This window comes from Denticeps clupeoides, chromosome 9, assembly GCF_900700375.1.
Source record: "Denticeps clupeoides chromosome 9, fDenClu1.1, whole genome shotgun sequence".
NCBI lineage: Eukaryota > Metazoa > Chordata > Actinopteri > Clupeiformes > Denticipitidae > Denticeps > Denticeps clupeoides.
Genome location: NC_041715.1, coordinates 1,433,623 through 1,446,813, shown reverse-complemented (window position 1 = coordinate 1,446,813; position 13,191 = coordinate 1,433,623). Strand labels below are relative to the sequence as shown.

Below are 13,191 nucleotides of genomic sequence, written 5' to 3'. Positions count from 1 at the left end.
CCGCCCACACCGGCTAACCATTAAAAAGCAGAACAGACCCTCAGACCCCAACACAAGCTGCTGATTGGTCACAGATTCTGTTGCGCCATGTCGGTAGACAACCCGCCGCTGCAAACCTCTGATGAGAAGACACCAGCGGCTGCGGCACATTCGCGTGAGGCCTTAAACTCGTGGGGTGGCGACGAATTGGATTGTTCGGCACTAAAGGCTTTTAAACTCATAAAGGCTTGCGTGTGCAGAATCCTCCACAACATCGTCGGTCGATTGCAACAGGAGACCTGTTATGGCTGCATGGTGGACCATCCGAGTCAGACCCAGCATCCATGTCTCTATGAGCCAGAGGGGTATTTCTTCACGGTCAACATGGACAAGATAAAACAGAGACTATTCCAGCCGGAGACACATCACCTCATCACAAGCGTTCTAAGGTCATGCGGCGTCTATGTACATCCTCAGGAAATTGACGGATCAGTGGGGGCGTTCGCCTATGAGTTACTTCTAAAGTTGGACGGGATAACTGAGAAGCTTGCTGACTCACAAACTGCTGATGTATTTTATGAAGCGCTAAAGAGTTGGGGTGAGAAGTCTGTTCTGTAGACGTGGGTCTTGGTCCGTCAAAAGATTTTGTTAAATCTGAACTAACATCATTGTTGTGTAACGTTATTGCGGATGAAGTGTATGATTTTAAAACTCTTTATGTGACATCTTGCATATGTTTGGACAATCTTAAAAAACATATGATGTTATCCAGAAGAATTTCTATAGTTTGGTCTAATCTTGTACGTGTGTGTGTACATGCTGACGGGTTTTGTCATGCGTCTATATGTAGGATCATAGAAAGCATGTTGTGTAATCATCGTTTTAGAATAGGTCATATCATTACGTTGTGTGCTTATGTAACCGATGTCTGTATTGTTAAACTGTAGCTGGGCTCATCACCGGTGGCCAATCCTGACGGCGCATAAAAGCCGGAGATTTACGCCCCTTCGGAAGGGACGACATTTTTGTGGACGTTAGTGCACTGTTGTGTAATAGTGCATTTTCAGTTCTGGCAATCGCCACACGCCTGCAGGCAAGTTTATGTTCTTTATTTAAGATAAATTGTTTCCGGCCACTGAGCCGCGTTGATTTGTATTTATTGTATATTTATAATAAAACCCCCGTCCCAGCATGTCCTGCTTCTACACTTCCCTCCCCCGTCAGCACGCAGTCGTGACGTACGACCAATCCAATGAAGACTCTAGAAATAACTCCCCAGCAAACCACAAATAAAATAAAACCTGTAGAAAACTCACTATGCAGAAGAACCAGATATTCATGGATATTGTTGGTACAAAATGGGAGCCTTTACTGGATCTAATCAATTCATATATAAGCACTGGCTATGTCCATAAATTACTTAAACGTAGCGTTGTGGAGGAAGAAATATCAAATTTAATTTGTCACATACATATTCATACACAGTAGTGAAACTCTTTAGCGACTGCTACAGAGCACAGTATAAAAAATATTGCAAGTATACAATGACCCAATATGCAAATATAGCAAACATAACCAAATGTTACACTTTTATGTCTTTAACATAACAAAAGTGAAAAATATTTGTGCAAGAGTAAGAAAAAAGAGTAAAGAGTTTGTGCAAAAATTCTAGGGGGGACTAAGTCCAGAAGTGATTGAAAGTGGAAGTGAAAGTGCTGGAGTGTATTAGAGTTCTATGTAGTGTTGTGGTTGTTGAAGCTCGTATAACCTGCGGGAAGAAGATCCTCCTCATTCTCTCTGTGTTGGACTTCAGGAAGCGCTTCCCTGATCGCAGCAGAGAGAAGAGTCCATTGTTGGGGTGGGTGAGGTCCTTCACTATCTTCCTGGTCCTGGTCCAGCACCGTTTGCTGTAGATAGATTGAAGGTCAGGGAGCTTGGAACAGATCATGTGTTCAGCTGATGGAACCATCCTCTGTACGGCTCACATGTCCTGCATGGTGCTGTTCCCATAACTGCAGGAGTAGAAGTTCCTGAGCACCTTGGAGGGCAGTTTAAAGTCTCTTAGGCATCCGAGGTGGTAGAGACGCTGCCGGGCCTTTTTCACCACGGTATTGATGTGACAGGACCATGACATAATTTCCCTTTCGAGTGTCCAGGTAGGCAAGTGGAGGAGATGTGAGATGGCATCTTCTGTACAGCGGCTAGGACGGTAGGCAAACTGTAGTGGGTCGAGTGTGTCCGGTAGTGAAGAAATGATGAAGTCTCTGACCAGCCGTTCAAAACACTTCATCACTACTGAGGTGAGGGCTACAGGGTGGTAGTCGTTGATGGAGGCAGGATGGGTTTTCTTTGGGACCGGAACAATTATGGACTCCTTGAAACATGTGGGGACCACCGATTGAGAGAGAGGTTGAATATCTCTGTGAACACAGGTGCTAGCTGGGTGCTAGCTTATGACAATTATGACAATAATTACAACGTGTTCTGCTTCATTCCAAGAGAGTGGTAGTAGCCTAGTGGGTAACACACACAGGTTCTAATCCCACTTACTACCATTGTGTCCTTGAGCAAGACACTTAACACTAAATAGCTACAGGGCAGGACTGTCCCTGTAACTACTAATTGTAAGTTCTTGATAAGGGCGTCTGATAAATGCTGTAAATGTAAATTATGACAATTTGACTTTGTGAGATGATTTAACTTCAGTACGAGTTCCTCTCGTACTAAGACCGATATAAAAGCAAAAGTTTAATAATAGGTGACCTGTCACTGAATAATGGGCATTGGTTCCACATGATTCATTTGATTTAGGCTGTCCTAATTCCTTCACATTATTTCAAACCAAACATATTACATTTACATTTACGGCATTTGGCAGACGCCCGTATCCAGAGCGACTTACAACGTGCTTTCAAGTTACCATCGATGAAGAGCTCAATTCCGGTCCACTAGGACCCCAACTATGAATACATCTATTTAATTCACTCTGTTGTAGATTCTGTACGCAAAGTTTAACAAGAAAATTACAATTTAATCTAAATATTCTTTAAAGAGGAAGGTCTTGAGCTGTCGTTTGAAGGTGCTCAGTGACTGAGCTGTTCTGACCTCGAGGGGAAGTTCATATTAAAATAGTTCCGCTTCATTTGATTGTAAGTTTCTCTGTATAAGGGCATCTGATAAAAGCCATAAATGTAAACTGTTTATGTCGGTTCCACCCGGTGTGACTGGGACCAGAATCTGTCTGTGACACATCGAGCTGAATTCCTGTCCAGTCCAGTCCAGGTATCCAGTCCACAAATTCATTCATTTTCTATCTACTGCTCATAACTCTTATTTTTGGGCTTTTTTATCCAAACAGAAGCTCCCAGCCAATCAGTGAACTTGAACAATACTGACCAATCACAAGATTTATAGAACAAAGCTCCTCCCTCTGTTCGCTTTACCAGAAGAAGGAAGTGAAGACGATCCTGCCGTTCAGGTATTTTATTCAACATTTGTAAACTCCATGTTATGTTACAGTACAAACTAATATTCTGTAAACTGGAAGTAAGCTGCAGTGCTGCAGAGTTTGATCGTGAGGATTATAGATGGAATAAAACGAGTTACAGTCAAGAGTATTCTGCCTTGTGCAGGCAGTAAGTTGGCCTATAGCGCCCTCTAGCGGCTGTCTCGTCATATTATTTTTGTTACTCTGAAAACGGGAGAATAAGAATCCAGATGGCGGAACATAGTGCCGAAGTATTCCCGTATTGAGCAAGAATGTTGTTGCTTTGGACAAGATTTGTCTGTAAGTATTGGTTATGACGAGATAAGCACTTTCTTTTTTTTGTGTGTAAACGATATAATAATTTGTATATTAGTAGCGTTAGAAATGTGTATTTTGTGTTAGTTTGCTGTGCGCATGTAACGAGCTAATTTGCTATCTTATTTAGCTGATCGTCACATTTGTATTTTTTCAGTTTTACGATGGTCATAGAGAAGGCAATGGTCAGAGGCCATTCTTCAATAAATCAGCACAGAAAAGCAAATACAAGTCTGTTTATTGGAGCATCGTCATCTCGCTGTCTAGCTGGTGGAGACTAGAAAACCCAGAGCGAGGGCAGCATAAAGATTCTTCTCAAAGTGAAAGTAAAAGTTAAACCAGCAGGTCTGGTCTTTGGAAAAGAAAATGGCTTCAAAATCTTTCTCAGAAGAGGATCTCTCCTGTCCTGTGTGCTATGAAATCTTCAAGGATCCTCTCGTCCTGTCCTGTAGTCACAGCATCTGTAAAGTTTGTCTGCAGCAGTTCTGGGAGAGTAAAGAATCTCGAGAATGTCCAGTCTGTAGAAGAAGGAGCTCAAAAGAACGTCCTCCTGTTAATCTTGCTTTAAAGAACCTGTGTGAGTCCTTCTCAGTAGAAAAGATCCAGAGATCTTCAGCAGGATCTGAGGTTCTCTGCAGTCAACATGATGAGAAACTGAAACTCTTCTGTCTGGAGGATCAGCAGCTTGTGTGTTTTGTGTGTCGGGATTCAGCCAAACACAGAAACCACAGATTCCAGCCTGTAGATGAAGCAGCAGTGGAATTTAAGGTATCATCAAAAAATTATACAGTTATGGTCGGTATAATCAGTCAAACTTTTGTCTTCATTAACCTATTTAAATATATGATCAATTTTTAATATTATTTAAAAAATATAATAATATTTTCTAGCAACACACTTTTAAAACAAACCCAATACTGAGCTGAAGGTTTCAGGTCTGTTACATGATGAATCTTCCTGATTTTTTTCAGGAGAATCTGAAGATGAAACTGAAGCCCCTACAGGAGACGCTGAAGATCTTTAAAGACGTTAAACTTACCTGGAATCAAACAGCAGAGAAGATTCAAGTAAAATAATAAAATACAACATTACAAACACTGAATATAAATAATACTGTACAGCTACAATTTAGCAATAAGAACAAAGACTGTAAACAGAATATTAACAATATCAACGTTAATCACACACAGATCCAGACCCAACACACAGAGAGGAGGATTAAGGAGGAGTTTCAGAAGCTTCACCAGTTTCTACACGATGAAGAAGCAGCCAGGATAGCAGCACTGAGGGAGGAAGAGGAGCAGAAGAGTCAGATGATGACGGAGAAGATGGAGAAGATGAGTAGAGAGATATCATCTCTTTCAGACACAATCAGAGCCGTAGAAGAGGAGATGGGAGCTGAAGACGTCTCATTCCTGCAGGTACCAAGACAGTTCTTGTTCTACCAGGATTTTTATAGATTTTATTAATAATAACTGGCATATTCCTGTTTCTCAGAACTACAGAACCACCATTACAAGGTAACTGACAGGCTTCTCTATCATCTCTGTGGTTCTGAACCCAAACCCACAGCAGCTCTGACTCCTGAATGTTATTCCAGAACCCAGTGCAGACTGGAGCATCCAGAGAGGCTTTCAGGAGCCCTGATCCATGTGGAGAAACACCTGGAGAACCTGAAGTTCACAGTCTGGGAGAAGATGAAGAAGATTATTCACAGTGAGTCTCTCACACACACGTACATGTAATAATAATTTGAATAATGAATTTGTGATGATAGCATAGAAACTGCAGCAAAGTTTACAGTCTGAGAAAGATGCTGGAGATAGTTTACTATAGTGAGTTATCATAAACAGAAACATGTATTAATAAATAACAATATTTGTGTTTATTCAGTCATATCCTAACTTCTGAATATAAAATATCAGACCTGCATCTTCTCTACCAAACCTCATGTGTGTGTTTTTCTCTCTTCAGCTCCTGTTACTCTGAATCCCATCACTGCTCACCAACAACTCGTCCTGTCTGAAGATCTGACCAGTGTGACATTCAGTGATGAGATTCCTCATAATCCAGAGAGATTTGATCTGTATGCAGCTGTTCTGGGATCTGAGGGCTTCAACTCAGGGACTCGCTGCTGGGATGTTGATGTCGGGGAAAATACACGCTGGGCACTGGGTGTCATGACAGAATCTGTAGGGAGGAAGGGAGAAGTTTTCAGCCGGAGTGGAATCTGGTATATGGGTTATTATGATGGTAAATATGGAGCAGGTTCTACACCGTATCCAGAGACTCTCCTCCATGTTAACAGGAAGCTGCAGAAGATCAGAGTGACGCTGGACTGGGACGGAGGAAAGTTGTCGTTCTCTGATGCTGTTAATAAGACATGTGTACACACTCACACACACACTTTCACTGAGAGAGTCTTTCCTTACTTTAGTACTGTCTGTAAACTCTCTCCTCTGAGGATTTTACCAGTGAAGGTTCGTGTATCAGTAGAACATCAGAGATGAAGATGATGCTGCATCAGTTTCTGGGTTTTAAACATCACAGAAACGAGTCCCAGAGTCTGATGCTTGTTTCTCTTGTTTTTTTCACAATTCATTTTCAGTCTATAAAACTTTGGGGTGGTTTTGATGATGATGATGATGATGATGGTATCAGACTGTAGTTGAGAGAAAGCAGCTGCTACATTTACAGCATTTACCAGATGCCCTTATCCAGAGCGTCTTACAATCAGTAGTGACAGGGACTGTCCCTCCCCTGGAGACACAGAAATATTCTGGCATGTTCATATCTAGTGGCCGGGTTTGTATTTTAAAATTGTGTCTTTATCTAAATAACTAGGCTTGAATATGGTAGAATATCGGATTGTAAATTCTCACTGTTTGACCCTGAGAGGCGTCATTTCCAAAGCAGCAGATGTTCCCAGAAGGGTCCAGTCCAGTCCAGTTTTCCACAGTTTTGTGTTATAAATGTTTTATTTTTCATGGCTGCCACTGATCATTAAGGGTGATGGGCTGAATTCAGAGGACACATTTCTTTGTGTCACCATGTGCTGTGCTGCTTTGTATCACGATGACAAAAAAATCACTTTCTCTTGTGTGTTGTTATATTTCTTGTCCTTGGGTAGTACGATTGAGGGGACGGACTTGGTTATTGGTGACTCCGCCCACACCACCATGTATTTAAGGACGCCTCTTACACACAGACACGCCCTAGTGCTCACTAGAGGTGTGAACCTTCACTGGCCGCACGATTTGATTCGATTACGGTTATCAATGCCCTGATATCGATGCATCACGATACATCCCATAAATGTTCTACATTGTCACATTATGCTACAAGAGTTCAGGTCTCGTACAGCTGTGTGGAGGCTTTGGTTTGCTACATTGAGCAGCGTTCAGTCCACGCTCAACTTGTAACGGTCGTATATACTGGTAGTTCTCCTTTAAATGAACACGCCACTATGCTGTGGGCGGAGTTAGTCTTCTGCCCCGGTCCTGATGCAGATCGACTCTCCACCAAAGAGAGGGACCGAGCAGACTGGTCCAAGCTCCTGTGGTCCCTTTATTATTTCATTTTGTATTACGTGAAAGCAGGAACGTTTTGTACGTGTAATGTTCCCGTCTCGTGTACCAGTGGTTACCAACATTTACCCGGGCGTGGCAGGACTGAGGTGGCTGAGACGTGTCCGCCCATCCTTACTGCCTGTGGTCTCCCAGTTAGGAGGTTGGAGATCCACTGACAGAGAGATGAGCTGAGTCCCAGGTGCTCCAGCTTGGTGGTGAGTGTGGAAGGGATTATCGTGTTAAATGCTAAACTGTAGTGGATGAAAAGCATTTTAACATCATTTCCCTTCCGAGTGTCCAGGTGGGTGAGTGCTGTGTGGAGGAGATGGGAGATGGAAGGTGGTGCGTTGGTGATGTTTTTAGATAGAGAACTGCGGTCAGGTCAGAGTTTGGATACTAGAGTTTATATAGTTTGGAGATACTTTGGAGAGTTTAGAAAGAGAGCGAGAGAGAGATAGTTTGAGGAGTTACGAGAATGAGGAGAGGAGGATGAGTAAGAGGATGGAGGCAGCTAGAAATTAAAAGGAATGTTATTTCTGAATAAAAATTAATAACATCTCCCCTGTTCTCCTGTGTATGCTCAGTTATAATCACCGCAAGCACAGGTCTCCCCCACAGAGACGCTCATATGCATATTCAACACCACTCGTGCCCTTCTAACCCCGCCCCCTAAACCCAGAGTCACTATAAAAAATCATTCATCAATAAACACACATACATTTACTTCCCTTGAGATATGGAACTTAATACCAATAAAATAATCCACTAACACAACTCTGGAGAGCCGAGGTTTACAGGTTACGCTACATTTCCAGGGTGTCAGATTTCAGTTTTACTTCATGGCTCACCGGTTATTTCACATCACCTGCCCTCTGTCAACTTTACATATGTGAGAGGATCAAAGATCATATAAGTCAAAACCAGGCTCCAAATATAATGTTATTATTTTGGAAATTACATGAATAATATTCAAGAGAGTTCACTAAAGGTATACGTAACTCTAGAAATAACCCCCAGTCTATAAAGCTGCTCCCCATCAAACCACAATACAAATAAAATAAAACCTGTAGAAAACTCACTATGCAGAAGAGCCAGAAATTCATGGATATTATTGGTACAAAATGGGAGCCATTACTGGATCTAATCAATTCATATATAAGCACTGGCTATGTCCATAAATTACAGTTACAAATCCTATAATAAAAAGCCTGATCTTGACACCAGTGAATGTGGGGGGTGTCAAGTGCAGGGTCAGTTAAAGCCCATTGAGACATACTGTACACGGTTTTGGGCTAAATAAGAAATACATGTTGCTGTTGTTGTTCATAATGAGTTGTGCTGTTCTGCCTCGGGTGTCAGTAGCGTTATGTAGTGTTGTAGGTGTAGTGCTCCTAGCCCAGCCAGGGATACGCTCCCTGGGTTCCCTCTGAACCTCAGTATTTATCTTGTAAAACTATTGTTACATATTTTCTCCCACCTCTTACCATTAAGGAAAACCACTAAATACACAAATTAACACACCACAAGTATTCTAACACACACAAAGAATTTACTAAATATATTTACATATTACATTACTGATTAGAACATGAACAATTAGATAGAATAATATTTCACTCAACAAATATATAACAACTCAAAAGTAAAAGTCCTCGAACTCTCAATAACTCAAAAAGTCAATAGTTGAACTAACCCGGGTCCCCACACTACTCGCTGCAGGCCTGAGTCGCTGCTCGGGTGCGTGGTAGCCAAAACAGAAAATGGTGGCTTCACTCTCGTAGAACAATAAACCAAAAATTACCAGGTACCTCCTTACTCCGTCATCCGCTGAACGGCATAAAGGAGCCTTCTCAGGATCGGTCCTGGTGTCCAGCAGAGCTCGCTCGGTCCGGGCCTCCGCGTCTTCCCTTCCGTGACCCGGTTTCGCGATCGTAATCGAACTCTAAATCCCGCTATTGTAATGGGTCACTGTCCGTTTCCCACTAGCGCTATCTGTTCTGATGGTTATAAATACATGTGTTATGTATCTATTATCTCGGCTCGCAGGTAACTTTACTGCACCTCGCGTCCGTCCTCCATCCTTCTCCTCCCCTTCTCTCCCGGTCTCCCCAACCAATCACCCCCCCTCACACACAGTAGGCAGGTAGTACACACATTACCGAAAGGAAACACTTTACATATATAAAAAGTTAATTAAATGCAAATACAACAATTATTCCTCCATACAATAAATAAACAATAAATAAACACCTTATCCAGGCATTTATCAGTTCTATAAAATAAATAAAATATCAACAGGGCTACACAATTATGACTATTTGACTTTGTGAGATGATTTAATATTAATACGAGTTCCTCTAGCCTGTCTATGGTCCTGCATTGGCTAGAAATGGTGATAGGTGTAAAGAGTGCTTCGGTCATCTGCTTCACCGTGCGGAGAGCGGCAGATCAGACGGTCGTATCTGGAATTTCTCCCCTTATGAGGTCATTAGGGGAAAGGTTACCCACCCCCTTTCCCACCCCTGTCCTAAAAAGTCCTTCCACAGACCGTCATGCCTTGAAAATGTGCAAAGAATTGCAGTTGTTCAATTATTAGCACAATTGGGTAAATACTTTTTTTTTTTAAATGGCAACAAGACTTCCTGTGCCAAACAGGAAGTTTTCAAGATGTCATTTCCTTGAATGCCCCTCAACTTCTATAGGCTGTTCTCCTCCTCGTTCCGCCTCTCTCTTCCTCATTTACATTTAAAGCTACAGACACAGAAATGTCGCGTCCTGGGACGCTGTAATTTCAGAAACAGACTTCACATACAGTATTTGGGGACACTAAGACCGACATAGAAGCAAAAGTTTAATAATAGGTGACCTGTCACTGAATAATGGACATTGGCTCCACATGATTCATTTGATTTAGACTGTCCTAATTCCTTCACATTATTTCAAACCAAACATATTAAAATAGTTCCGCTGCATTTGATTGTAAGTTCCTCTGTATAAGGGCGTCTGATAAAAGCCATAAATGTAAACTGTTTATGTCGGTTCCACCCGGTGCGAATGGGACTGTGACACATCGAACTGAATTCCTGTCAAGTCCTGTCACGTCGGAGTCTGATATACGGAAGAAGATGGACGGCAAAGGGACAAGGGAAAGAACAGTTTATTGCCGTTCAGGTATTTTATTCAACATTTGTAAACTCCATGTTATGTTACAGTACAAACTAATATTCTGTAAACTGGAAGTAAACTGCAGTGCTGCAGATTTTGATCGTGAGGATTATAGATGGAATAAAACGAGTTACAGTCAAGATTCTTCTCAACAGTGAAAGTAAAAGTTAAACCAGCAGGTCTGGTCTTTGGAAAAGAAAATGGCTTCAAAATCTTTCTCAGAAGAGGATCTCTCCTGTCCTGTGTGCTGTGAAATCTTCAAGGATCCTCTCATCATGTCCTGTAGCCACAGCGTCTGTAAAGTTTGTCTGCAGAAGTTCTGGGAGAGTAAAGGATCTCGAGAATGTCCAGTCTGTAGGAGAAGGAGCTCAAAACAAGATCCTCCTCCTAATCTTGCTTTAAAGAACCTGTGTGAGTCCTTCTCAGTAGAAAAGACCCAGAGATCTTCAGCAGGATCTGAGGTTCTCTGCAGTCAACACGGTGAGAAACTCAAACTCTTCTGTCTGGAGGATCAGCAGCTTGTGTGTTTGGTGTGTCGGGATTCAGCCAAACACAGAAACCACAGATTCCAGCCTGTAGATGAAGCAGCAGTGGAATTTAAGGTATCATCAAAAATTATACAGTTATGGTCGGTATAATCAGTCAAACTTTTGTCTTCATCAACCTGTTTAAATATATGATCAATTTTTAATATTATTTTTAAAATATAATAATATTTTCTAGCAACACACTTTTAAAACAAACCCAATACTGAGCTGAAGGTTTCAGGTCTGTTACATGATGAATCTTTTTTTCTGATTTTTTCAGGAGAATCTGAAGATGAAACTGAAGCCCCTACAGGAGACGCTGAAGATCTTTAAAGACGTTAAACTTACCTGGAATCAAACAGCAGAGAAGATTCAAGTAAAATAATAAAATACAACATTACAAACACTGAATATAAATAATACTGTACAGCTACAATTTAGCAATAAGAACAAAGACTGTAAACAGAATATTAACAATATCAACGTTAATCACACACAGATCCAGACCCAACACACAGAGAGGAGGATTAAGGAGGAGTTTCAGAAGCTTCACCAGTTTCTACGAGATGAAGAAGCAGCCAGGATAGCAGCACTGAGGGAGGAAGAGGAGCAGAAGAGTCAGATGATGAAGGAGAAGATGGAGAAGATGAGAAGAGAGATATCATCTCTTTCAGACACAATCAGAGCCGTAGAAGAGGAGATGGGAGCTGAAGACGTCTCATTCCTGCAGGTACCAAGACTGTTCTTGCTCTACCAGGATTTTTATAGATTTTATTAATAATAACTGGCATATTCCTGTTTCTCAGAACTACAGAACCACCATTACAAGGTAACTGACAGGCTTCTCTATCATCTCTGTGGTTCTGAACCCAAACCCACAGCAGCTCTGACTCCTGAATGTTATTCCAGAACCCAGTGCAGACTGGAGCATCCAGAGAGGCTTTCAGGAGCCCTGATCCATGTGGAGAAACACCTGGAGAACCTGAAGTTCACAGTCTGGGAGAAGATGCAGGAGATTATTCACTATAGTGAGTCTCTTACACACACGTACTTGTAATAATAATAATTAGAATAATGTGTGATGATATCATAGAAACTGCAGCAAAGTTTACAGTCTGAGAAAGATGCTGGAGATTGTTTACTTTAGTGAGTTATAATAAACAGAAACATATATTAATAAATAACAATATTTGTGTTTATTCAGTCATATCAATCCTAACTTCTGTAAATAAAATATCAGACCTGCATCTTCTCTACCAAACCTCATGTGTGTGATTTTCTCTCTTCAGCTCCTGTGACTCTGAATCCCATCACTGCTCACCCTCAACTCGTCCTGTCTGAAGATCTGACCAGTGTGAGACTCAGTGATGAGAGACAGAAGCTTCCTGATAATCCAGAGAGATTTAATAACACCACGTCTGTTCTGGGATCTGAGGGCTTCAACTCAGGGACTCACTGCTGGGATGTTGATGTCGGGGAAAATACACGCTGGGTACTGGGTGTCATGACAGAATCTGCAGAGATAAAGGGAGCAGTTTACAGGAAAAGTGGAATCTGGTATATGTGTTATTATGATGGTAAATATTATGCAGGTTCTACACCGAAGCCAGCGACTCTCCTCAGTGTTAACAGGAAGCTGCAGAAGATCAGAGTGATGCTGGACTGGGACGGAGGAAAGTTGTCGTTCTCTGATGCTGTTAATAACACACATCTACACACTCACACACACACTTTCACTGAGAGAGTCTTTCCTTACTTTTCTACTGTCTGTGAACTCTCTCCTCTGAGGATCTTACCAGTGAAGGTTCGTGTATCAGTAGAACATCAGAGCTGAAGATGATGCTGCATCAGTTTCTGTGTTTTAAACATCACAGAACCGAGTCCCAGAATCTGATGCTTGTTTCTCTCATTTTTTTGTCAGTCTATAAAACTCATATTTGGGGGGTTTTTGATGGTGATGATGATGATGATGGTATTAGTGTTGAATAGGAGCTGATCCTCTGTTACGTCCCTGGACGTACACTCCCACGTGTCCTGTGTGTCTGGCTGTGTTTTTGTGTCCTGTCTCTTTTAGGTGGACTTTGTGGGAGGAGTTGAATCCTACCAGCTCCACCTACCATCCGCCTATTGGTCACCTCCACCTATATAA

General features: G+C 41.8%; 2 protein-coding genes across 2 annotated transcripts; both read left to right on the top strand.

Moving 5' to 3' along the window:
* The first annotated feature begins 4,147 nt into the window (after positions 1-4,147).
* LOC114797422 (zinc-binding protein A33-like) lies at positions 4,148-6,805 on the top strand. The gene is made up of 6 exons (XM_028992380.1): positions 4,148-4,549; positions 4,753-4,848; positions 4,972-5,202; positions 5,279-5,301; positions 5,382-5,497; positions 5,756-6,805. Exons 1-6 carry the CDS (start codon positions 4,148-4,150, stop codon positions 6,289-6,291), a joined length of 1,404 nt encoding a protein of 467 aa, XP_028848213.1. The 3' UTR covers positions 6,292-6,805.
* A 3,738-nt stretch (positions 6,806-10,543) lies between these two features.
* Positions 10,544-13,156, top strand: LOC114797455 (zinc-binding protein A33-like). Its single transcript, XM_028992431.1, has 6 exons — positions 10,544-11,117; positions 11,323-11,418; positions 11,542-11,772; positions 11,849-11,871; positions 11,952-12,070; positions 12,332-13,156. Exons 1-6 carry the CDS (start codon positions 10,716-10,718, stop codon positions 12,874-12,876), a joined length of 1,416 nt encoding a protein of 471 aa, XP_028848264.1. The 5' UTR covers positions 10,544-10,715; the 3' UTR covers positions 12,877-13,156.
* Positions 13,157-13,191: the final 35 nt, after the last annotated feature.

Excerpts from the sequence above, each read along its gene's own strand:
- LOC114797422 (XM_028992380.1), top strand. The coding sequence starts at position 4,148 with ATGGCTTCAAAATCTTTCTCAGAAGAGGATCTCTCCTGTCCTGTGTGC. Across the intron at positions 5,302-5,381 it reads TACAGAACCACCATTACAAG|AACCCAGTGCAGACTGGAGC; the intron begins GTAACTGACAGG and ends ATGTTATTCCAG. Across the intron at positions 5,498-5,755 it reads GATGAAGAAGATTATTCACA|CTCCTGTTACTCTGAATCCC; the intron begins GTGAGTCTCTCA and ends TTCTCTCTTCAG.
- LOC114797455 (XM_028992431.1), top strand. The coding sequence starts at position 10,716 with ATGGCTTCAAAATCTTTCTCAGAAGAGGATCTCTCCTGTCCTGTGTGC. Across the intron at positions 11,118-11,322 it reads AAGCAGCAGTGGAATTTAAG|GAGAATCTGAAGATGAAACT; the intron begins GTATCATCAAAA and ends TGATTTTTTCAG. Across the intron at positions 11,419-11,541 it reads AAACAGCAGAGAAGATTCAA|ATCCAGACCCAACACACAGA; the intron begins GTAAAATAATAA and ends AATCACACACAG.